We start from the raw sequence: 27337 nt of genomic DNA, 5'->3' as shown, positions 1-27337 counted from the left end.
AGAAGATATGTGATGCAAGGTATTAAATTATAATACCAAATATTACAGAAGTGTAAAGGAACGGGCACCAATGAAATGGGTTTATTTCAGAGAAAGGGATTCAGAGACAGAGGTAGGGTAGATGCTTGTGCTGAGCATAAACCTTGGTGGTGTCGCTATATAGGTCACCGGTACTAGCTTCGTCTGTTAGTACATCCAATATTATAAACATACTAGGTTACCGTTAGAACCTTTGGTAGATTAAGAGGTACCGGTTTTACATTAGGCTGATAATAGGCCCATATAGTATATAACAAACCTGGTATCCTGTATCAGACAAGTCATCTGGTTGTGATCGCCAATCCTTCTGGCTTCCCTAAAAGTAAAGAAGAAAAGAAGATGCAACGATTCGAGCTTTTTAATCTATGGGTATTATTCATGTCGTGCTCGTTCAAGAAAATAACAACACGACCTAAACATGCCCGTACAAGAGCTTTTGAACTTTTGAAAAATTCGCGGGACCTTAGGATTAAAATCAAATTTGTCATGCTTAAAAACATTTTCTTCGTCAAACATAGATTAATTAATAATCTAACACTTATTTTAAACACATGCATTATCAAACATTAAAAAACACTGCGAAAGTCTGCTGTTTTGTTTATGTTTTTACCCATCGCAAGGGACTCCGACTACCGATGTCCGCCATATTTGTTTACAAGCCCGTACCTAATAAAACATAAAAATAAATTTCCACCAAACGTCACAACGTTCAGGTAAAAAATTGATTTTAAAAATGCAGATTTTTTTGAAATAGTTTGCTAATTAATTTAGACTGTAATATTACATTCCACAATATCTTGAATCCGATACTACTTCGTTAACAGGTGCCCGGATGTTGTATAATATAGTTGCCCAGCAGCCGATTTTAGTCGAAAACTTGAAAAGGACAGAAAAAAGTAATATTTCTATGGTGCATCTTTTGATACCTCGTATATAGAGGACAAAATATTTATTGGATTCGCACAAAAGGTATGATATCATAGAGGTCGTTATTTGTGGAATGTTCCAGCCATACATAGTGTTGCACCATCTGACCACACAGGGGCATGTACAGTAGAGTATACATTACAGTATACATACAGTAGTAAAACAAATATACAGTACTGTACCTAAAAATATAGGTATTTTTAGCTATTCTTTTTTAAAATATAAGACTAGACATGCTCCTGTGATCTGACAATGTACAAAATGTAGGCATGTGATATCTTATATTATGTAGCCAAATTTATAGTGTAGGTAATTAATTTATTCTGGCTATTTGTTCACGACTACTGAAGACATATGCATGTCCCTATGATCTGACATGTACCGTGCGGTCAGCAGAGAGTTTGACGTTCTTTGATAGATAATATACTATAATACAGCTTACAGGGTATCTATTTTAGATTTTTATATTCCAGTTTGGTAGAAAATTGTATCTGCTTAACAAATTTACAATTACTATTAACTGTTAACATTGTACATTTGTGTTACAGTAAATTACATATGTTGGTTCTGACTGGCAGGTTAGAATCTGAAGATGGCAAGTTCTGATGTTGTCGCAAATTGGCAGCTAGCTCTTCCTGATGGAGTACATGTCATTCAATTTGAACATGGCACAACTTCAGGCAAACGGGTCATTAAAGTAGATGGAAAGGTAATTATATATATACATGTACTACAATCATATAGACCTTACTAGAACAGGATTACCATATGTACCAGTAATGAACAACTGAATGTTAATTGAAAACAAAGTGAAAGTCTGATTTTTTTAAAAATTTGTAAAACCTTTTAATAATAGCTATGTCACCTTTGTAATTTTGAATACAGTACACATTTTTTAAAACTTTTCTAGCATTTTATTCAAAGCAATACTGAAGTCAAGTAGTCTGTATTCCGTTTGTAAGCCCCTCGTCTGTACTGTTTGTACGTCCCTAGTCTGTATACTGTTTGTTTGTCCCTAGTCTGTATTCTGTTTGTACGCCCCTAGTCTGTATTCCGTTTGTATGTCCCCAGTCTGTTTTCCGTTTGTACGCCCCTAGTCTGTATTCTGTTTGTACGCCCCTAGTCTGTATTCCGTTTGTACGTCCCTAGTCTGTATTCCGTTTGTTTGCCCCTAGTCTGTATCCTGTTTGTTAGTCCCTCGTCTGTATTCCATTTGTAAGCCCCTAGTCTGTTTCCTGTTTGTACGCCCCTAGTCTGTATCCTGTTTGTACGTCCCTAGTCTGTATTCAGTTTGTACACCCCTAGTCTGTATTCTGTTTGTACGCCCCTAGTCTGTATTCTGTTTGTCCGCCCCTAGTCTGTATTCTGTTTGTACGTCCCTAGTCTGTATTCCGTTTCTGCGTCCCTAGTCTGTATTCCATTTGTTAGCCCCTAGTCTGTATTCTGTTTGTAAGGCCCTAGTCTGTATACCATTTGTACAACCCTAGTCTGTATTCCGTTTCTGCATCCCTAGTCTGTATTCCATTTGTTAGCCCCTAGTCTGTATACTGTTTGTACGCCCCTTGTCTGTATTCTGTTTGTACGCCCCTAGTCTGTATACTGTTTGTTAGTCCCTAGTCTGTATTCCATTAGTACGTCCCTAGTCTGTATTTCGTTTGTACGCCCCTAGTCTGTATTCCATTTGTATGCCCCTAGTCTGTTTCCTGTTTGTACGCCCCTAGACTGTATCCTGTTTGTACGTCCCTCGTCTGTATTCTGTTTGGAAGGCCCTTGTCTGTATTCCATTTGTACGTCCCTAGTCTGTATCCTGTGTGTAAGCCCCTAGTCTGTATTCCGTTAGTACGCCCCTAGTCTGTATACTGTTTGTCCGCCCCTAGTCTGTATTCTGTTTGTAAGCCCCTAGTCTGTATACCGTTTGTACGTCCCTAGTCTGTATTCTGTTTGTACGCCCCTAGTCTGTATTCTGTTTGTAAGCCCCTAGTCTGTATACCGTTTGTATGTCCCTAGTCTGTATTCTGTTTGTAAGCCCCTAGTCTGTATACCGTTTGTACGTCCCTAGTCTGTATTCTGTTTGTACGCCCCTAGTCTGTATTCCATTTGTATGCCCCTAGTCTGTATACTGTGTGTAAGCCCCTAGTCTGTATTCTGTTTGTACGCCCCTAGTCTGCATTCTGTTTGTACGCCCCTAGTCTGTATTCTGTTTGTAAGCCCCTAGTCTGTATACCGTTTGTACGTCCCTAGTCTGTATTCTGTTTGTAAGCCCCTAGTCTGTATATCGTTTGTTAGTCCCTAGTCTGTATTCTGTTTCAGTGTTTGTCAGCCCCTACTGGCCCTAGTCTGTTTCCTGTTTGTACGCCCGTAGTCTGTATCCTGTTTGTACGTCCCTAGTCTGTATTCAGTTTGTACACCCCTAGTCTGTATTCTGTTTGTACGCCCCTAGTCTGTATTCTGTTTGTCCGCCCCTAGTCTGTATTCTGTTTGTATGTCCCTAGTCTGTATTCCGTTTCTGCGTCCCTAGTCTGTATTCCATTTGTTAGCCCCTAGTCTGTATTCTGTTTGTAAGCCCCTAGTCTGTTTACCGTTTGTACAACCCTAGTCTGTATTCCGTTTCTGCGTCCCTAGTCTGTATTCCATTTGTTAGCCCCTAGTCTGTATTCCGTTTGTACATCCCTCGTCTGTATTCCGTTTGTACATCCCTCGTCTGTATACTGTTTGTACGTCCCTAGTCTGTATTCCGTTTGTAAGCCCCTATAGTCTGTATTCCGTTTGTACGCCACTAGTCTGTATTCCATTAGTACGTCCCTAGTCTGTATTTCGTTTGTACGCCCCTAGTCTGTATTCCATTTGTATGCCCCTAGTCTGTTTCCTGTTTGTACGCCCCTAGTCTGTATCCTGTTTGTACGTCCCTAGTCTGTATTCCGTTTGTACGCCCCTAGTCTGTATCCTGTTTGTATGTCCCTTGTCTGTATTCCATTTGTACGTCCCTAGTCTGTATCCTGTGTGTAAGCCCCTAGTCTGTATTCCGTTTGTACGTCCCTAGTCTGTATACTGTTTATACGCCCCTATAGTCTGTATTCCATTTGTACGCCCCTTGTCTGTATTCTGTTTGTAAGCCCCTAGTCTGTATACCGTTTGTACGTCCCTAGTCTGTATTCTGTTTGTACGCCCCTAGTCTGTATTCTTTTTGTTAGCCCCTAGTCTGTATACCATTTGTACGTCCCTAGTCTGTATTCTGTTTGTAAGCCCCTAGTCTGTATACCGTTTGTACGTCCCTAGTCTGTATTCTGTTTGTACGCCCCTAGTCTGTATTCCATTTGTATGCCCCTAGTCTGTATACTGTGTGTAAGCCCCTAGTCTGTATTCTGTTTGTACGCCCCTAGTCTGCATTCTGTTTGTACGCCCCTAGTCTGTATTCTGTTTGTAAGCCCCTAGTCTGTATACCGTTTGTACGTCCCTAGTCTGTATTCTGTTTGTAAGCCCCTAGTCTGTATACCGTTTGTACGTCCCTAGTCTGTATTCTGTTTGTACGCCCCTAGTCTGTATTCTGTTTGTAAGCCCCTAGTCTGTATACCGTTTGTAGTCCCTAGTCTGTATTCTGTTTCTGCGTCCCTAGTCTGTATTCCATTGTAAGCCCCTAGTCTGTATACCGATTGTACGTCCCTAGTCTGTATTCCGTTTCTGCGTCCCTAGTCTGTATTCAGTTTGTTAGTCCCTAGTCTGTATTCCATTAGTACGTCCCTAGTCTGTATTCCGTTTGTATGCCCCTAGTCTGTATTCCGTTTGTTAGTCGGGATCCCTATAGCTAGTCTGTATTCCGTTTGTACATCCCTAGTCTGTATACTGTTTGTGCGCCCCTAGTCTGTATTCCATTTGTATGCCCCTAGTCTGTATACTGTGTGTAAGCCCCTAGTCTGTATTCTGTTTGTACGCCCCTAGTCTGTATTAAAAAATTTTTTTTTAACTTTTAGCATTTTATTCAAAGCAAGTAAATATATTGGATACAATATACAGCTCAACAAAATGTTACATAATATGTCATATTGTTTTATATTAAACTTTCAGGAACTGATGAGAAAAGACTGGATGTTCAAACTAGTGGGAAGAGAACAATTTGATATTGGTAAAGCAAAGTGTATCATAAGTATAGAAGCTGTGAGTGGGTTTGCCTATGAATACACATTGGATGTGAATGGAAAACCATTGCAGAAGTTTCGGGAAAATCAAAGAAAAATACAAAAGGCTTGGAATGTCATTGTAGATGGAGAAATCAAAAGAATATGTCTAGGTATATATATATATAGTGTTGGTGTTACGTACATGTTTAATGTGTTCATAAAGTAATCCAGTTTTCAACATATTCATGACTTTATTTTTTGCTCACCTGGTCTGAAGGACTGTTGAGCTTATGTTGTGGCATCTATTAACTTTTCCTTTAAATTGCTAGTAGTCCTAAAGTACTGAATGGAATCTATTTTGAGAAGCATTCTTGAAGGTAGAGGGGAACTAATTTTGTATAAATGGTGACTCTGGATCCAGAGGGGCAGGACCCAATACTGGCAATAGGGGAAATAGAGGTTACACAACGAGTGGTTGTTGGATATGGAATTTATTTCACACGAGTAAGTTATTTTTTTAAAGTTACAAAAGACACGAGCTTTAGCGAGTGTTTTTTGCAACTTTTAAAAAATAACTTACTCGTGTGAAATAAATTCCATATCCAACAATTTCGAGTCGTGTGACCTGTTTCTACCGCAATAATATCGGCTTAAATTAAAGGGAAACGTGGCCAAGTATAATTTTGTGTACAATTGTATGCAATTAAAGTGTAACGGTGACATCCGGGACCCGGTGATGTGACGTCATTAGATTATTGATGACGTCAATAACAATTGCAGCTTGGGTCAAAGTTCACCGTGTTAGCCAATCAAAACGCGTACAGAGTTTATACCACGTGTGGTATAAACAGATTTTTAATCAACAGCTGTAATGATTAACTGATGGTCTGAGAGTTGAATAACACAGGGTATTGTGGTAGAAATAGAGGTAAACACTTTACATAGGTACTTATGAATGAGGGAATGGATTCAACCAAATTGGGTAAGAAGCCTCCTTTGGGGGAAGGGTGACTCAGGTCGCCCTATGGCAGGATGGGCAATGTCTGTTAAGGGAAATACCGGCAGAGGTGAGCAATTTACATTTTCGACTTCTCAACAACAAAGAAGTTTTGGTCATGATATTGGGCCTGTAGCATACTGGGATGAAGGGCTAAAACAATCGTTCAAATAAATGACCTTGACCTGCTTTCAAGGTCACAGGGATCAAATGTGTTAAAATCTTTTGAAACAACTTCTCAACTAATTGAAGAGGCCGACTGCCATGATATTATGCCAGTAGCATGCTGAGAAGAAGGGCTACCAATTAGTTTGTTCAAATGAATGTCCTTGACCTACTTTCAAGGTCGCAGAGGTCCAATCTAATCTAGACTTGTATAATTTCCGTTCCTCTACGATACACTGCAATACAAGATCTAACGATGCCCCATAAGAGTTCATCTCAGCATGACCTTTGAGCTCAGCCAATCAGCGCGTCGCCTTTGAAATTTTCGGTGTGATTGTATTCTTCGGAAGTATAAATACTTACGTAACGTTCCCGAGGTATTCCGATGGTCGATAGCAATGGTAAACAACATGGCTTCACCCACTCCACCTCACCGAGAACACTTCAACAGATTTATATTTTTACAAACGGGTGCTGCCTGTGAGATTTTTCATTAATCATACGAAAGAGAGAGAGACAGTGAAGACAGCAGCGTCGTGTAAAATAGTTTGAAAGGGAATAACGTGTATGGTAACGGTTTTCGAAATCCATTTGGCAACACAGTCCGTCCTGTCGACTAAGACAATATATAGGCCTTATCGTTTTCTGTTCTTCTTTCAATGTAACGCCCAGAGAATAAGCAACTTTTTTTTTATTATCGTAGCCATTTGAATAGTCTACCAAATTTGTGAAATTTTGCGTATTTCAAATCAAGCGCTGATTTGAGTCTTCAATACTAAGGAGACGCAACTGAAGGCTCGTATAAGGCTGTTTGTCATTGGTTGACTGATGACGTCATTGAACAATTATCATTGGCTTATATTTAAAGCTCAAAGGTCATGCTGAGATGACCTCCTACGGGGTGTTGTTAGATCTTGTATTAGATCTTGTATTGCAATGTATCGTAGAGGAACAGAAATTACAAGTCTAATTTTAATTAGATTGGCAGAGGTCAAATGTATCTTCGAATGACATCTTCTCCATAAACAAGAGGCCCGAAGTCATGATGTTGGGAAAGTAGCATAGATAAATGGTTGCAAAGTTTGTTCAAATAAACGACCTTGACCTTTCAAGGTCAAAGGGCCATGATATTAGGCCATTAGCATGCAGGGATGAATTTCTACTTGAGTTACAAGGTCACAGGCTAGGGGTCAAATGTATTAAAATATTTTAACAACTACCCAATAACATGATACAAAATTTGTTCAATTCAATGACCTTGACTAATGTCAAGGTCATGGGTCAAATGTTTCAGAATCTAAATGACTCCTTTTTAATAACGAAGAGGCTACTAGCCGTGGTACATTAACCAAAGATGAATAATTATATATAATTACCTTGATGTTCTTTCAAGGTCACATTTGTCAAATATATTAAAATCTTTAAACAACTTGATAAATAACCATGAGGCCCAGGCTCATGATATTGGGAATGTGACATGCTTTGATAACAGACTGAAAAGTTTGTTCAGTTGAATGTGTTCAACTCTTAATTTAAAAACAAAAACATCAGTTATCAGTGTGTATTTCAGAACTCAAGACCGTTAAGACCTAATGTTACCAAATTTGGCCAGAAGCATCTTTTGGGGTAGGGGAACAAATTTTGCAAAAATGTGTGTCAACGCCCAAGGGCCTGAAAGGTTGGGCCCAAAAAGAGGAATAGCAAATTCTTTAAAATCGTTTTTCTTCTGTAGGAATGAACGTTTTTTTGTGTGTTTGGTCTGAAGCACCCTATATAATGAAGGGGAACCAATTACATAATTTGTATAAGGATGCTCTGGCCTCAACCAGCTTGAGAGGTGGATCCTGAAAGGGGAAAAAATAGCAATTCTTTGAAATCATTCCTCTTCTAGAGAAGTGTTTAGTGTTTTGCCATAATCACTGCAATATCTAGGTGACTGTGAGTGATACAGGCTATATAGGCCTCTTGCTTTATTATTATATTTTGTAATTTCAAAATTCACATACACAATCAGATGGCAAGTTAAGCTACATGTAGAAAGCTGTAGTCAGTGTTAATTTGATTAGAAAACATTTGATGACAATTTTAGTATTTCAACAATGAAAACTGATATTAAAATCTGGTAAATTCACTATTGATGTGTTTGTCTTTCAGAAAAGGACACCTTAGATGTTTGGATGGCTGACAAAATGGTTGAAACACGAGTAAGCAAATGAATAACAATTTTACTTATCATTACGTATCAATAAAAAACAATAAATTAAAAGTATTTAGTCTCCTTATCATCTTAGAAAATGAGATGTATTGAAGTGGATATATGGTTTACATAATTTTTACATTGTTGACTTTTATATGTAAATGTTTTGTACATGTACAAAATCTAATCATATTTTAACAAGCTCTCAATAAGCAGATAACTTAGTATTTGCCAGTTTAAGTAAGTTGTGCAAGGGAAACAAACTGTTACACAAAGCTTTGTTGTGGAAGTAATACATGTAATTAGTGTTAAAGCTACTCATGATCAAATGCCATGGCAGTTGGGCCATGAGTTATCCTATAAAGGAGGTGGTGCATAGGAGGGCTAAATCGGCCCACAGCGATTTTTTTCCCGGAAACATATTTTTGTCAAAAGCATAATATCCCCGATTATGTGAGAGGAATTAATTTACATTCCTCAATGCATATATTCTTTTTTTGGTGATTTCATTATTTCCGCATCAAACTGCATAAGAAGCTAATGTTTTGACCACTAATTATTATAAAACACATTTTTATTTCCTATTTGTGAAACAAATTTACCCCATTTGTTTAAGGTTTAATTTTGTATATGAATCATCACGCTCCGTGACACTAAAATTAAATTTCAGCCTAATTTGATGTCTTCTTTGTGAAAATCATTGTTTTTAACTTTTCATTTAAAGTCTAATACCACACAGTTATTGATGGAGTACTATCAAAATTTCCAGTTAGAAATAATCTATGGATATTCATAAACATTTAATGAAACAAATTTATTTGGTGAATTACTGGATATGCCAAGATTTTATAATGTTAAATGCATACACCCCCAATTTTGGACAACATATCAAAGTACCGAAAGTACTGAAAAATAGAGGCAAATGCTAAAAATCCAACAAAAATAACAATGCCATCAGACTTTACTGCTTGTGTCAGACGGGGTGCTCCTTTTTAACCCTTGGTTTTTTAATACAATTTACTTCATGACCTTTCTTTGTATGCAAAAATCTTTTGTTATCCAGTAATTTTTGATGATTTTTTTTGGTTGTGTATTAAGATTAATATGCAAACATGTTTTTTAAAAGCAAAATTTGATAGTACTGCAACGATTATTACATTTTATCTACTTAACAAATAAAAGAAAATTTCAAGAAGGTAAATTTTTAACAGATAATTTTGTTAAAAAAGCTGTAATTACACTTTCTATTATACAAATTCATACTAAACACACATGTTTTTATAAAATATAACATCACATGAGACTATCAATGCAATATGAAATTTATCAAGTACTTTTGTACGAGAAATATATTGAATTTAAAAGGGAGGGTACACATTTTTTACAGAAATCATGTTAGGTGGCGCTGCGTATACAGCATTTGCCAATTTTCGTTTTAGTGTCTAAAATGACATGTATTTGGTAAAAGTCTATCATAATATCATGCATAAAATAAGATCCGGCCGTGGGCCGCCATGCACCACCTCCTTTGTTCGGCCATATAGAGCCATAGTTTATCCCAATACATGTACAATGTACCTGTTTTCACTATTGGGAAATATAGTACGTAATGTATGTTTAATTAATTTCTTAACCATACTTTACACACTTTAATTTCTCATGAACTGCTTATATTTCTTAATATTACACAATTGTAGTTGGCCATTCTGCTTTCTAACTTCATTTGTAATAAGCTTTACATACCAATTTATTCTCACAAATTTAGTTGATCAACATACTTCAATTTAGATGTTTGTGTTGTCTTATAAAGTTTCATTTTCATTTAAATTATTGTAAATGAAAAACATTTTAGCTAAGCTGATATGTTTTACATTTTAGGGAGAATTTACAGATACTGGAGTGGAGACCCATTTCTACATTAATGAAAGAATGGTTGGCAGAATAGTAGCCACAAGCAGTGGCAGGAAGAGTAAAGGAATTATACACACACTCTATGTCAATGACGATGAAATTACGGAGGCTACAAATGAATAGCCTTATCAGCAGTATGTGTATCAGCATTGCTTATTTCATCACCCCCTGAATGTTGCTCATGCCATTAATGAAACTCAGCTCATGAATTCGAAATGGACGAAGTAACATAATATTAAGTTGCTCTAATTATATCTTAAAGTTAAGTTTTAATATCTTTTAATATTCTATAGTGAACAGTGCCCATAGAAAATGAAAATATTTCTTTTCGGTTTTAAAATATCAACAGCTTAAAAATTGTAAAATCAAATTATAAATCTAAATGTACAGAATATTAAGAAGAAAAAAAATTAAATGAAAACTTGTCTCTGTAAAAGGGAAGTATAGTTTTAAGTCACTTGGGACAAAGTCTATAAGTGATCTAATGTGATCCCCTTTTGTCCGTTGTTGTCCATAGTGCAGTGTGTGTCATGCATCGTGCGTCTAAACAATTCTCATTTTCAACTTCTACATGTAAGAAACCCAGAGCCATGCATTTTTAATGACATTTTGCAGAAACCTTCCATGAACAAAGGTCAAGCAAGCATGTGAGGCCTGAGGGTTAGGACAAAAATGGGTCAGATTGACTGATATGTCTTCTCAAAACCCAAATAAAGTAGAATTAAAATTGTGGATTTCATGTGGCTGGCAGGGTCTCAGCTTTCCCCCTGGGGAGGGTGTAAAATTTACAATAGTTTTGTAGTGATGTAATGATGTATGAGTGATCTGATGATGATGATGATGACAACGTCAACGACGATGAGAGTCTTGAATGAAAAATTAAATCAGATATATATATAATTATATAAAAAAAATTACAACAGATTACATTTATAAGGGAAGTCACATTTTTGAGCATAATGATTGGAAATACCAGGTAGTCAAAAGTATTGTGATTAAATTGATTAGAATTATAATGCTCCTTTTATAATACATACATAGATACACAGATTTTATTCTGACAAAAGTAAATTATAATACATACATAGATACACAGATTTTATTCTGACAAAAGTAAATTATATTCCTTTGACAGTCAGCTCTGTAATAAATAATATATTAAAACTGAAACATTCACAGTTCGATTTTTTCTTCATTATAAGGCACAAAAACATTCCAGTTTTATGTAACTGCAGGTTGTGATTTATAAGAAGACAATAAATTATCATGTATGTATTACATTGTATTATGTAAACTGTTATTTAAAATTGTATATGTATAATTATTTATTTTTATTATTTGTATATTAAGTACAGGGTTTTTGTACACATTAAAAGGTGAGACACATTTATGTCATATTTTTCCATCCCATTAACTTTTAATTGAACATTATTCCAATCCATTACAGTAACTGCTTTTTACGCTGTGGAATAGTGAGTATGTGTCATGTACTGACACTGCAGTAAAAGTTTACAGAGTTCCTGGCCTTGGCCTAAATGTGCTTGTTCTGACCATGACATTATCACTTTGAATTCACCTAGATCTAGAGTTGCTATACAATTTTCTCTGTGTAATATGCATATTCGGATTGGAAGGTGGGGGTTGCATACTAAGTTGATGCCATTAAGATTGCAACCCTAACCTAGTTAGTGTATCAATATCCTGAGTTTGTTTGATATCTTAAAATTGGGTAGTGTTGTACACTTAAACATATTCCCCATATTACCTTTCAGAGTTATTGCCCTTCGTCTTTCTTCAACCCTAACTTTGTGACTTCATGCCTAAGAGTCACTATATCTACACAAATACATGCACATCATAGGAAGACTGAGGCAGTACATGTCACATATTGAAGTATGCATGCTGCCCCCGTAATTGTCCTTTGCTTGTACAATGTAGCTTTCTCACGTCTTCATTGAGAATCATTAATACATTAATACTTCATACACAAAATTATTTATGTTGTGCGGGAAACACAGCACATACATGTCTGTAGAGTCAGAGGGGAATATTGGACACTATAAAAATATGTATCACTCATACTACTAGTCCTTGACTAAAAAATATTACCCATGTTTTCTTATCCAGACCATACACAAAATCATTGTTTTGTATAGTCTCCATGCTTTATTCAAACTCGAGAGTACCAGTGCTTAGAGGCATGTTGTGTGCCTTATGGACATTTAATGGTACATATAGCATATAGCAGTATGTGACTCCTTGCTAGCACTCTAATTGCCAAAAAAGCTATTTAAATTATTGGTCTGAAATGATGCTTTTTGTGCGAATCGGGCGTGGTAATTGGATGCTATAAATATCAGTCCTGGGAATTTTTTACCTTTATATGTTTATTGCAGTGCTGACTATAAAATTTCCCATTAGAAAACATTCTGAAAACTTTAATTACAAACTTTTCGCTTTGAGTTGATTTCATCTTGTAAAACCCTGTAATTTCCCAAATTGTAAATTTAATCCACATGTCGAATTTGTACCAGGTATATTTAAGGGTATCCCCTACATATATGTTTGAAGATATCATCATTTATTTAATATGTACATTGTTAGATATTCTCTTGTACTTGTAAGCATGATTAAAGATCTGAATTGATATTTAAAATTTCCCCTTTGACCTGGATATCTGTATGTAATAAGTTCATTCTCCCTTTGAATCCAACAGCTAAAGTGAATTGGTTAAGGGTTTCATTAGTCAGTCCATTTTTGAATTAGTAAGCCATTTGTACACACAACTCCCCTGTGCCCTTTTATTTAACCATTCTGATTTACTAGAGTTACTTACCTTCTGTTCATGCTGTTGGATAGTTTACAACTGTATATACATGTATATATATAGTGGTTAGCTTAAAATTGACAGCCAATTCAGGCCGGGAATGCCCTTCACCTGGATGTGTGTATATTATATATATATATGTAAGTACACTGTTCTATGTGGTTACATTGAGATTATAGTCTACACCTGTCAAAAAGTTAGCGGTCATGTATACATAGTTTAGGTTAATTGAAGGGTCAAAGGTCACACATGATCACTTTGTACATTTTCATCTATACTAGTACTGTGTGAGCCCCAATAACATTATTTTTATAAGAAGAACAATTTTATGTATCTTGCATAATATGTATGTACAATTTGCATCATTATTTTTACATTATGTTGTATATAAAGACTGAGTGATAAGAGAGTAAAACTAAGTTTTTATCAACATTCCTAGGTCTCTTAAATAAGAATTGAAGTTCTTGTTTAAATTCTAAAACTGTGATGATTCTTTTCTATATTAACCTCCATTGAGTTATTAATCTGTTTTTGTTTTTTTGTTTTTTGTTTTTTAAATTTTTCACTTGTATTTTTCACATGCCTGTAATATGATTATGATTGATTAAAACTCATAAGGCATTTCATGTATTATGGATTGAACATGTATATAAGAAAAATCTTATAAATTGATACTTTATTATTTATTCTAATAAGTAATGGGATTTGTTTAAAGTTTCATATTTTATGATATTATTGATAATTTAATAGAACTTCTCAGAAGTCTTTCATAGTTTTCCTTTAATGTTTTTAAAAAGTCACGTAACTGTTATACAATAACATAAAGTATATGTGAACTATATCATTTTGAACAATGCAAAACCAGGTGAATGAAGTTGAGTAAATGTAAACAAAGACAAGTAGTATGTTAATCAAGTAATGTAAAATTTATTAAAATTATAATAAACTGAAGTTCAATCAATACCTTTTTCACTGCAAACTATATGTAGGTATTGCTATGATTTTGACGATCTGTATTTATTTACTGTATGCTGCCTAATCTTGATAGTTTTGCTTAAATTTTTCCCTAATTGAAGCTAACTTGTTTTTTTCTCAAGAATATTGATCTTTTAGAGCTTATGTTCATAACATTATGATTAATTTTTCTTTGTTTTCATGGTTAATACTCAAATGTGATTGGTCGAAAAATTCTTTTCATTCTTCTATGAAAGAAATTCCGAGAATGGCGCGAAAAATATGACGTCACAATACGACAATTGACGTTGCGTATTTATTTGAGAAAAAGAATCCCATTAAAAACCAGTAAAATTGTACATAAAACATGTTTAAATTAGAAAATCATTTTCAAAAATTAATTATAAGCATTGATGTCAATTATTTTTTAATTTCATAGGGGTATGAAACGCAGATTCATACAGTTTGCAAACAAAATTTGTTTCATACCCCGATAAAACTAAAAAAAATGACATCAATGCTTAAGTGTAATTTTGTTTAAAATAAGCATCATTACAGTTTCATCAATAAGCAAATTACGTTGATTTATAGTTGAAATATCAATTTTTACAACAATATTCTGTTATTATTCATGAAAATTACATCATCTTAATTATAGTATAACATGCTCTTGTTGGATCTGATATTGTAACATGTATACAATGTATGTACACTGTCATACTCAAAGACCCTATTACTTAACTTCATGATGCAGTCACTGTGTAATTCACAACATATTTTACTATCTAGGGTAAACAATTGGGTACCTGTCAATAGAAATGAAACTTTGTTACACCATTCTACTGACTGTTTATCTAATTATCATGAACTTTCCAATGAATATATATTTGTCACATAACAATGCTGTTATAAGTGTTATAATATGTACTTAAAAATAACGTCGTGCAGAGCTGTGATTGACTGTAGGTTCTTATTGTTTCGAAGATACAGTCCGATCTCCTTATTTCAACGTTGGAAGGGTCATGGAGATATCCAGAGTAGATTTTGAGGTATTTTATGTCAAATTTTTACTGTCAGAACTAAAGTTTTACTTCACATTTAGCAGGGTCTTTGAATAAGCAGAGTTTAAAATAGCAAAGTTTGACTGTATATGATGCCATGTAGGAGGAAAGAGTGAGAAAATTATCATTTTAGATTTCATTTAAGTTAAATAAATTGTTTTCAAAATTCTAACAAAATCCTAATTCATTAAAATTTAGGTGATAAAAAAACTGTACATTTGTTTCCTTTTCATATGACATGTAAGATACGGGTACGTCATTCTACTTTGCCAGAGGCAACTTTAAATGTTTCGCTTTTTTCAAAACTTAATTTGAAATGAAATTTATAACACATTGTAATGATAAAATATTTTATGAATAATATAGACTTAATCTAGTCACTTTCAATAATTAACCTTGATATACCATCTAAAGATTGATGATTTAATAATTAACCTTGAAATACCATCTTAAGATTGATGATTTATGCTATCACTAGCATACACAGAATTAGTTTTGGGATAGAATTGCTGTTTTATTGTATTTATTTTCATGCTTATTTGTGTCTTGAGTATAACAACTTTTTTCCTATAATGCAATGTGATTATCTGTTTGTTTCCTAACAACAGGGTAAATTGCCTTGAATTTGACCAATTTCCTTGTCTGCATTATCTATATTGCTCCTCTGATTATATACACATATATCATGTCTGGTATGAATCTCACCACTATATGGGGTGTACTTAAGGTCCTGTTGTATAAAGTATCTTGCTGTTGTCACTTTACAATATTTCTTTCTTATTTAAATCTCATGAAACTTCTAATGCATGTATGCATACTTATCTTGTATATACTATTAAGTTTGCCTTTTCTACATCCTTTGTAAAATGTTAACGTTTCCTTCTTTATTTGATTGTTATAACACTGAAAAAATGTCTTCATAAACATCTCTTGAGCTTTGATTTTTCAAAGTTTTCATTAAATTAGTCATCACTATAATAAAATACCCTGGTATTGTAATGTTATCAATACTGAGTACATACATGTCCTGGTAACGTCTTATGAGGAGCATTACCTGCAATGCCTTCTACCACATTTGACCCAAAGAGCTAGAAATGAACTGTTACACAGCATTGTCATTTGTCAGTAAATTGATATGTTTCTCTGAACTGATCAATTCATTTGAATAACTATTGATATTGCTGATATGAACCAAATCTCAATGTATTCTTACGTGATACTGTATTGATTTGGATTTGTGATGTGTAAACACTTAATCAAGCTTTGATACAAAATTCAAGGCCTCGAGTCATGAGATATTGGTCATTGTTTGATAAGCATACCCAGGTACTACAAAGCTTAGGAAGATATCTGAACCAATATATTCTTGGTTACAGGTTATATGTGTTAAACACCCAAATGATGAGGGGGAGGGCATATATTGTTACCCATCCATCTGTTATATCCTCTTCCTGTTCCAATGTCACCAGGTTCTCATAAAGACTATCTTAATATTTACGGTTTTGTTTTTGATAAATGGAATGAATGTGAGGATTATTATATTTTGTGTGAATAATAATAACATGGACACAAGACTAGTATAATTGTGTTGTCACTAATGAATAAACATGTTTGCTAGTCAGGCAATAAACTGGTGTGACTTTTCCTTTTTTTCCAAACTTGAGTCAGGAGAGCAAACCAATCTGGTTAGCATAATAAAGTCAAAACACAAATTATATGTACAATAGAATAATAGAATGTATTTGATTTACAGGTCAGAACTGGCAAATGATTTCACTACTTCGGACAGGGTTGGACAGATCTACTATCTATATGTTAGGCATGTTTGTTCAATCCACTTATTTGCAATCTGTAAAATTTAAATGACAAAGTCGGTCAGGAGCCTTGATTAATTGGAAGACTACCAAGTTTGTTTAAAGGAATGACCTTGACCAATTTGCAATGTAAAGGGGTCAGATTTGTTTGAATCTGAAAACAAAATCACAAGGGCTGAAACATTTTTTCGAATGAAGAACCTTGACCTACTTTCAAGCTCACTGGGTTTGAAGAATGATGTAACATGTATCTGGTCAGTAACGTAATAGGGTGAAGGACTATCAAGTACTTTGTCCTTTCAAGGTCACGGAGGTAAAATTTATTACAAACTTTATACGATTTCTTATTAGCCGAAAGTCCCAACGTGATATTTATCCATGAGTCTGCATGCTCAATTAAAAGGCTGGAGTGATTGGTCTACTTTCCAGTTCAATTGTATTAAATCTTCAAGCGACTTCTCAATAATCAAAAGGCGCAGTGTCGTGATATGATGCTTGTAGCATGTGGGGATGAAGTGCTACAGAAGTTGTTAAATGGATAAACGTGGCTTACTGTCGCTAAGTTTCATTAGTGCGATACAAGCTCAATTGACGTCTTGTCGTAAATCAAGTGTTAAACCGTATCCCCATGATCACTTGGTCTAAATTAACGATTAATCATTTCAGTTTTTAAAAGAAAGAAATCATTCCTATGACCAGTTGTAAATAAAGCTAATAGCAGTATTTGGTTAATAAGAACATTTGTGTATTTGGATGAAGTTGTTATTCAAGGTACTCTTTCGTCCACACATATGTATGTGGCCAAGTGTATGGAATCCGTACAAAGTAAAACATCAAAATGGTTGAACAAGTTCATCGAGGGCAACACAGACTATTCATGGACTAGGATTTGGCATATACTGATCGTCTTTAAAAACTTGGAATTCCAACAATTGCATATCGAAGACTATAAGATGCTGCATAATTAATATTTACAAGGTATTGAGCAACTAGTACGTCGTCCAGAGCTACGTTATCGCAGCTATTGAACAACTTCCACGATAGTGCAGTTAAAACAGGGATCGTCGAGGATTCGGGAAAGTTAAAGACGTAAACGTGATGTTCATAAATACTCCTTTGTATTCGGTCAGTTGATATCTGAAATAGCCCTCCTGAGGAGTTGTACAAGCAACCAGTTAGGGAAATTGAATTTGACACTCATTGGAAAATAATTTGAACTCAAACATAATCATTTGGATGGATTCCTTTCTGTTAGTGGAAGAAACAAATAACTTATATATTATACAGTGCATGTACTATCTAAATTGTAATTTTACTGATATAGACTTAGAAGCAGTATATATACCTACCCGTGTCCATCAATTATTATATTATATCAATGTGTCTGAATTGCTATATGTAAACATGTTAATTACCCGTCAGTTATATGAATAAGGGTGCGGTAAATGGAGGTACATGTATTTGAAGAAGACATACAACTACAATATAGGCCTACTTATTATGCAAATTTGCTCTTTACATAAAATAGACTTATATCGAATCCCGACAACGTTTCTAAGAAACACTGACACCATCAAGCCGAGAAGGATGATTTATTAGGCGTGTCCCTGTTATTGTAATTGGAATCGAGTTGCTACGTGTGAGGACGTCCTGTAATATTACAGTCACATATAACATAACAAGGATTTTCGCTTAGTATACAGTAGTTGATTTCCTGGTAACGTGCGCACCTTACCTGCTTAGCCAGCCATACCTTCAGATTTTGAGGTTTGCTTTGCATCGTGATGATGTCATAATAGTGTGTGCACGTGTTTTTTTTGTTTTTGTTTTGTTTTTGTTTTTATAGTTATTTACCTTATACGAGAGGGATAATTAAATACTTTAAACAGCCGACTCGACCTGTCACCGAATCGCCATCTCACCACTTGTTTCGCTGTTGATGAATACTATATGCCATGACAAGAACGATATACAATTTGGTTGTAATGACAACTTTTATTATCACGTAGCCAATCAGATATACACTCTAGTTATAGTGACAACTATTTTTTATAACGGGTCCATTCTGACATACACTCCAGTTATAATGACAACTATTTCTATGTCATAACCAACTAGGTGACGTCATGGCGCACCTTAAATTGTTACCTCTTGTAAACAAACAGCTCAACTCAGATCAAGCTCCATGTTTGAAGTGCTGGAGAGCTAATTGGCTCTGTTTACTTCCTAGCCTTACAAGACATGGACAGTAAACAATTTCTCAGAACCTCTCTTGGCGCCAATCTTCTGCCTGGTGAACTCATTTCTGATTAATTTCACCTGAGGTGTATATTATTTCTGAGAAAAGCATAGCATGCTTATTTTGATTAGATAATGCTGTAAAACGCGTCACAACCTTTACGGGAGGGGCCCAGTAAACTGACTGATTTTTTTTCTTAATTTTTGTTTTAAAATAACTCTTTCAATTTCTTGTCTTTTTTGTGCTTAATCTCCGCAAGATTGATGATGATGATTCAGATATACACTCATGTTATAAAACTGTTTTTATTACATTACTATTAAGATACATACGCTCTAGTTATAACGACATCTGTTTTACAACATTACTGGTACTAGTACTGAGATATAAAATCGGATTAAAGGCAGTTACAAATTTCCAAACGGTTACAAAATTTGGTTTGAAAATGTCGATCTAATCTTTCAGTAATTTTATGAAAGGCAATCACCAATTATATGACAATTTTCAGTGTGTTTCTGTACCACATATCCATACAACCATGCATTACCCGACATTTTGAAGCTAGCGGTCAAAATGCAAGATTCAAGAATTGTCACGAATCGTCATCGTCATCAAGAAATCTCTTTTTTATTTCTATAAATACTTTAGTTCGAATGTTATGGAAGACTTCATTCACTTTAAGTGTGGACAAAAATATCCTCTTTTAAAAATTAATTGTTTATATTAGGACATCCTATCAAAATGTAAGATATAAAGCTATATAATACAGGCTATCTTATAAAAAAAATACTGGATACTTTATAAAAATACAGGATATTTTCATAATTTGATTAAATAAAGGGTCGGCATTGCTCCCATAATGGTATTTTTTAAATGTCAACATGATTTATTAATTAAAACAGTAAACCGTCTGCATAGGCTCAAAGGCATAACCGAGAAAGTACTGTTAGTACTCTCTTCAGGTTCATTTCTCTTTTTTAATTGTTTGCATAATTCGTAATCTTATAAATGTGAAATTTCCATATCTGCGTACTGCACGTCTCGAATACGTTATTATAATTATGTTATTGTTTTCCCTAAGTCAGTGTAGCGTGGATAACGCATTGACAATCACGCGGATTCATGAGTGTAAAAAGCTACACATTTTGAGGTCATACATCACCCATATTCACCTGACCGCGACAACGCCAGACAGGTAAATGTGAAATGTAAATTTATTTTTATCTAATACGCACTGAATTGTTTTATCTAATCGCTATAATACCTGTATACATTGTAAATAATGAAGTAGATATCCGTGTACGTGTGATTTACCTGTACAAAGCAGTGTGAGACTGTTCCACTTTATAAAATCTCCTCGGGATGCAGAAATGACGATATATGGAGTAACCAAAGTTGGGATGGCTGGATTGCGGTGTTTTCTCTGTTTACTGGTAGTATTGGCTTGTGTCATTTCAGACATTGAGTGCATGACAGAGTTTAAATCGTGTAAGGAGGTAGCTGCATCTTTGGGAAGTAACGCTACGGATGGGGACTACGTGTTGTATTTAAATAAGAATCTAGGTGTCTCATGTATACTGTGCAGGTAAGTAAAATACATGTATTTACCTTCCAAAATATAGTGCAGTTTGGTCATAACCACTAACGTCGCAAAATACTGCTTGAACACAAATATGTACTGATCCACATTTATCACTAACTAAAAACCGAGCTTAAGTAACACATAAAACACATTGTAAATAATACTGGTGATAAAGAAATATTGCAGTATGTCCTCATGTACATCATTATATGAAACAAACACCTCAAATAGATACAGCTCATGTAAATCAAATACGCTCATGCACGTGTAACAATTGTGGATTGTTTTTGGTGTGTCAGATTGTTTGAAATAACAATATCTCTCCATATAAATCTATCAGTGTTTGGAGGTTTTGCTATTCCGTTAAACAACTTATTGTTGCCTATAGTTACATGTTACAGGTTAAGTACGTTAACCTTCAGCTAAAATAGCACGTTATATCTTTAGAACCACGTTAATGTACTGTATATGAAACACATAATAAGACATATTAGTCTATATGAAGAATACACGGGCCGTGTCTGGACACATGTTTATTGCTATGTGGACAAATTTGTCTGTTTTTTACAAGAATTCACTGAGCCGTTGACAGATTATGAATTGTTCGTAGGCGATTTTGTTCTACAAAGAACATTATGCAATAAAGACAAAAAACCTAAATGACAGTGATGTGTAGGCTTGTGTTTACTCGAGCACAACCTAACACTACATACCACGAGAGCTGACCAGTGAGACAATGACAAATGTAGTTTGTACTGGTATTAACAGGAACACTTATGTAACACCACTACATACCACGAGAGCTGACCAGTGAGACATTAATGGGAACACTCATGTAACACTATGTACCACGAGAGCTGACCAGTGAGACATTAAGGGGAACACTCATGTAACACTACATACCACGAGAGCTGACCAGTGATACATTAACAGGAACACCCATGTAACACTACATACCACGAGAGCTGACCAGTAAGACATTAACGGGAACACTCATGTAACACCACGTACCACGAGGGCTGACCAGTGGTACATTGACGCGATCACTCAAGTTACACTATGTACCACCTGGGCTGACCAGTGAGACATTAATGGGAACACTCATGTAACACTACCTACCACTAGAGCTGGCCAGTGAGACATTAACGGGAACTCTCATGTAACACTACGTACACCGAGAGTTGATCAGTGAGACATTAACGGGAACACTCAAGTTACACTACGTACCACGAGGGCTGACCAGTGAGACATTAATGGGAACACTCATGTAACACTATGTACCACGAGAGCTGACCAGTGAGACATTAACGGGAACACTCATGTAACAGTAGATACCACGAGAGCTGACCAGTAAGACATTAACGGGAACACTCATGTAACACTACATACCACGAGAGCTGACCAGTGAGACATTAACGGGAACACTCATGTAACACCACGTACCACGAGGGCTGACCAGTGAGACATTAATGGGAACACTCATGTAACACTACATACCACGAGAGCTGACCAGTGAGACATTAACAGGAACACCCATGTAACACTACATACCACGAGAGCTGACCAGTGAGACATTAACAGGAACACCCATGTTACACTACATACCACGAGAGCTGACCAGTGAGACATTAACGGGAACACTCATGTAACACTACATACCACGAGAGCTGACCAGTGAGACATTAACGGGAACACTCATGTAACACCACGTACCACGAGAGCTGACCAGTGAGACATTAACGGGAACACTCATGTAACACTACATACCACGAGAGCTGACCAGTGAGACATTAACGGGAACACTCATGTAACACCACGTACCACGAGAGCTGACCAGTGAGACAAGGACAAATGTAGCATGAGTTTGTACCAATAACAAGAAAACCCGTGTAACATTACACAACAACACAACAGAACAGTTAAAATGTGACATATGTAGCATGCCTTTGTACTGATATCAATAACAAGAAAATTGCTGTAACTCTACATACTAGTACAACTGCCTAGTGAAACAACGACATATTTTGTAGCATGGGTTTGTGATAATAACAATAAGAACAAAACTCTTGTAACACTATATACCTATACCAGCACAACTGACTACTTGGATAGAGACAAATGTAACATGAGTTTGTAATGCTATTGATAATATAAGTCCTGTACTATGGCCGTCTTTATCAACATTACATGAAACATTATTTATATAAATCATAACTTATGTACAAGATCATGACACCTATACACACGGTAAACAAAGTTGTACGATAAAGGTTGATCGTAATTAGGAATCATCATTATATCTATTACAATTAATGTTTTGATATAGATATACACAGGTAACATAATCCAAGATTTTCTACCTCGTCTTGATTGTACATTATGTATATAAAGGCATAAGAAATCCATAACTTCATTGTTACACCTCTAGTAACTGAACGATTCGATACAACAGTTACATTTATACCTAACTAACAATAAGTAAAGACATCGCCTTATTTGTTTTTGAGTTATCTTGAGTAACTTTCCCCAGGTCAAATATTAACTCATCAGTGCTAATATCATTTTATAACAAGCTGACATCACATGATATCTCATTTAAACTATACAGTCTAGACGCAACCACACCTACCAATCGTTAAAAAACACACATCTACTTATGATATACAAATACAAAAATTTGAACCAACATGGTTTTGCAAACCTTTCAGATTTTTTTTTATTTCCTTGTACTGTTTTTGCTTAGGTGAGTTATGTCACATGTAATTTGGGAAGCTCCGCCCATTCCCTTGTAAGGAAAACAATACATCCGGGTCATATGGGATAGGTCAAATGTCATTGGTCAATAGGAGCATATTTAGCCCATGTTTGGAAAAAAAAAACCAAACAAGAAACTTCTTCACAACGCCATATTGATTAAAGAGGAGAAAATTTAAAGTATTTCATGAAATCCAACTCCATTCCCATCTCACCCTAAACATTATCTTAAATTAGTGGCTATGACTTCTGATCTACAGTTCATTTGGTTTGCCTGGCCGACTTTGTGCCGCTCACATTTGCTGTTTATATTATATATTTCTGAAGGTAGTCTGATATTATATAGGTGGTTATTTTTTCTTGCAAAATCAATCATCATAGGCCGCTTCAACAAAAATTGTGCCATTTTTCCGCCATACATTTTTTTTTCTATTCTACGCAAACATAAATGTAGCTTCGCAGCATGGAAGTTGATTAAATTGGATATTAAGTTACGTTAAGTTTGCAAGGACATGCAAAAACACCGTGTCCACACACACACAAAAGAGTTTATCATGATACATGTCTATAAAGTATAATACATTAACATTTATGTAACTATATATAGTGTACTCACTATCTGTAATCAGGGTACCGTGCTACTCATTTTCGACCCCTGTACCTGTATTTGTATACGTTATCACTCACCGTATATGTGTACAGGATGAGTTCCCCTGATTGCACTATATATGGGTAATATGCTCTACTTACCATTTATCATGTATCAGCCTTTGTTGTACTTGACAATGTCCTATCAATAGCCATCTGAGTTAAATGATAAAATTTGTTTTTAATGACATTAATTATCAATTGATATTGTAAACTCATTAGAACCAAACGTGCCTCCTACATCCCTTCATATGAGGCTGTAGTTTTCTAAAAAAAAAAAAAAAACTTATCAGAACAGACATTGTGACATGAACATGTAAATATCGTGTGTTTACCGAACATGGAAGGTAATATAGACAACACTAACTAACCACCCGATAGGTACCTACAACGTAACCATTCCAAGGTAATATAGACAACACTAACTAACCACCCGATAGGTACCTACAACGTAACCATTCCAAGGTAATATAGACAACATAACTAACCACCCGATAGGTACTTACAACGTAACCATTCCAAGGTAATATAGACAACACTAACTAACCACCCGATAGGTACTTACAACGTAACCATCCATCTGTCATCAGTAACGACTTTGCTTACCTAACTTACGGTGTTGCATTTTATTCGATATTCAAGGGTTCGTTCTTATGTACATTTTCCTTGCATTTGTGCTTTTGTCTTATTCATTTTACAAGTTTCTCGATATGTCTCTCCATAATTTAGTGTCTTCTCAATTTTGCTCTGTTCGTCGCTTTGAGACTTTTTTGACTGGTACGTCGTTGTTCTTACGACGGCTGATTGATATGCTGTGTGCCTCGTATTGAAGGAGTTACTCAAGGATGTTCTTTTTCAAGTCCTACAATTCCCTGACTATATAGGGCCGTGTACCCAAGGACTGGTCTCATTTGGTTAGTTTATATCGAGGTAGCTCTCTAAAGTAAACAAGACAAGTGGCTTTTACAAAATGGACAAAATCGGTGAAAGAGTAATGATCCAATGTTTCCATAAAAAGATTTAACACTTACAGATATCCATAATGACATGGTAGCAACACTAGTGAAAGATGTCCCTTCATATGCTACAGTGAAAAGGTGGTGGCGGAATTTAAGAGAGGCCAACAGAGCCTTCAGGATGACCACCCGTCTTGGAAGGCCTGTCAATGTTGCAACTCCAGAAATGGTCAATAAAGTTCATGATATTGTTATGACTGACAGACGAATCACAGAGAGATATATAGCGAGTAAAGTTGGCATTTCACAGGAAAGAGTATATTCCATTCTGAACGAGGATCTTGCAATGAGAAAGCTTTCGGCCCGAAGGTTACCAAGACTTCTGACAGTTGATCAGAAGCACACCAGGCGCTCATTGTCGCGTGCTAATCTTAACCTTTTTGAGGAAGATCCTGCCAACTTTCTTCAGAGATTTGTCACTATGGATGAAACATGGGTACATCATTTACGCCAGATGCCAAACAACAATCGAAAGTATGGAAGCACACAGGCTCTCACCCGCCAAAGAAGGCAAAGACTGTCCCATCAGCTAGGAAGGTTATGGCCCGGTTGTCTTAGATGCAGATGGCATTCTGCTGATACATTATCTCCAAAAGGGACAAACAACCATTGCCACATACTATGCTTCACTTCTGAAGCAGTAACGGGGAAAATATTAAACATAAGCGCCGCGGAAAGCTCACTAAAGGTGTGTTATTCCATCAGGACAATGCTCCTGTTCACAAGTCTGTCATTGTCATGGCTGGCATTCACGATTGTGGCTTTAAATTGATTGAGCATCCGCCTTATTCATCTGATCTCGCTCAATCAGACTTCCATCTATTTCCAAAACTGAAAACAGCTATTTCAGCCACCTACCTTCAGTCGAATGATGACGTCATACATGCAGTGGATGACTTTCTGAACAACCAAGAAGAGGGGTTCTATAAAAGTGGCATTGAGGCCCTTAAACACCGCTGGCAAAAGTATATAGATACTGAAGGGGATTTTGTTAAAAAAATTATACAATATGTCTGGCAAAATTTAAATCCTTCAATATGAGGCTCACAACATATCAATCAGCCCTCGTTCCCAATGTCTCTGATTCCTGTGATCCTTGTAATGGCCCCTATTGTATTAGTGTATTTTCAATTCCTGTTATTGTTTATAGAATCGTTTTTCACTGTTCTTTTATGTTTTTGAAAACGACACTTAAATAGTACATACAATATTAGTTTCAATGTCTGTTTAGCTATGCTATTATGTATTTTAAATTTCCATAATATATCTGAATTGTGTTATTGTTTTCTTTGTTACTTAATAATTCAATAAACACACGTGTGTATACAACTAACCTTTAATGTATGTGTATTATAGAGCATTAGACAGTTGATACCGGCTGATTAATATTTTATAGTGGTTGTAATTAATTCGGCATACTCTACGTGTGTACTATCTGTCTTCATTAATTAAATCAACATTATTCATGTCATTTATCTTCCCCTTATGATTAATGTATCATTGTGTACTGTAGGTCACACCAAATACAAATACGGATAGATAGTACAACTATAGTTTGTTGTGACAAACCAAGCGTGTACCGTTATATCGTAGTAGTTTGCTGTGCCTAACCAAGCGTGTACCGGTATATCGTAGTAGTTTGTTGGTACTAGCCTGACGTGTACCGGTATATCGTAGTAGTTTGCTGTGCCTAACCAAGCGTGTACCGGTATATCGTAGTAGTTTGTTGGTACTAACCTGGCGTGTACCGGTATATCGTAGTAGTTTGTTGTGACTAACCTGGTGTGTACCGGTTTATCGTAGTAGTTTGTTGGTACTAACCTGGTGTGTACCGGTATATCGTAGTAGTTTATTTGGACTAACCTTGCGAGTACCGGTATATCATAGTTGTTTGTTGGTACTAACCTGGCGTGTACCGGTATATCGTAGTAGTTTGTTGTGACTAACCTGGCTTGTACCGGTATATCAAAGTAGTTTGTTGGTACTAACCTGGCGTGTACCGGTATATCGTAGTAGTTTGTTGTGACTAACCTGGCGTGTACCGGTATATCGTAGTAGTTTGTTGGTACTAACCTGGCGTGTACCGGTATA

The 27337-nt window shown here is 35.5% G+C and overlaps 3 protein-coding genes across 5 annotated transcripts in view; 2 read left to right on the top strand and 1 right to left on the bottom strand.

The window, feature by feature from the left end:
• Positions 1–701, bottom strand: part of LOC117321191 (centrosomal protein of 70 kDa-like) — a 28062-nt gene extending 27361 nt beyond the window's left edge. The window contains 2 exon segments of the mRNA XM_033875661.1: positions 299–355; positions 650–701. Of these exon segments, the coding sequence (XP_033731552.1) occupies positions 299–355; positions 650–685 (93 nt within the window). The 5' untranslated portion in view covers positions 686–701.
• Positions 702–866: 165 nt separating this feature from the next.
• LOC117321176 (fas apoptotic inhibitory molecule 1-like) lies at positions 867–11248 on the top strand. 2 transcript variants are annotated; one of them, XM_033875652.1, is made up of 5 exons: positions 867–1008; positions 1545–1675; positions 5029–5251; positions 8398–8447; positions 10319–11248. In XM_033875652.1, exons 2-5 carry the CDS (start codon positions 1559–1561, stop codon positions 10472–10474), a joined length of 546 nt encoding a protein of 181 aa, XP_033731543.1. In that variant the 5' UTR covers positions 867–1008; positions 1545–1558; the 3' UTR covers positions 10475–11248. The 2 variants fall into 2 exon arrangements, with proteins under 2 accessions (XP_033731543.1, XP_033731535.1); XM_033875644.1 differs by having other exon boundaries at positions 1515–1675.
• Positions 11249–20533: 9285 nt separating this feature from the next.
• LOC117321161 overlaps positions 20534–27337 on the top strand; it is a 56832-nt gene continuing 50028 nt past the window's right edge. The window contains exon 1 of one of the 2 annotated variants that reach the window (XR_004531230.1): positions 20534–20831. The gene's annotated coding sequence lies outside the window, so the exon portion shown is untranslated. The remainder of the gene's footprint in view (positions 20832–27337) is intronic. The other variant, XM_033875630.1, reaches the window with a different exon arrangement.

Source organism: Pecten maximus, chromosome 2 (genome assembly GCF_902652985.1).
Source record: "Pecten maximus chromosome 2, xPecMax1.1, whole genome shotgun sequence".
NCBI classification, from domain to species: Eukaryota; Metazoa; Mollusca; class Bivalvia; order Pectinida; family Pectinidae; genus Pecten; species Pecten maximus.
This window is presented reverse-complemented; position numbering and strand designations above follow the sequence as displayed.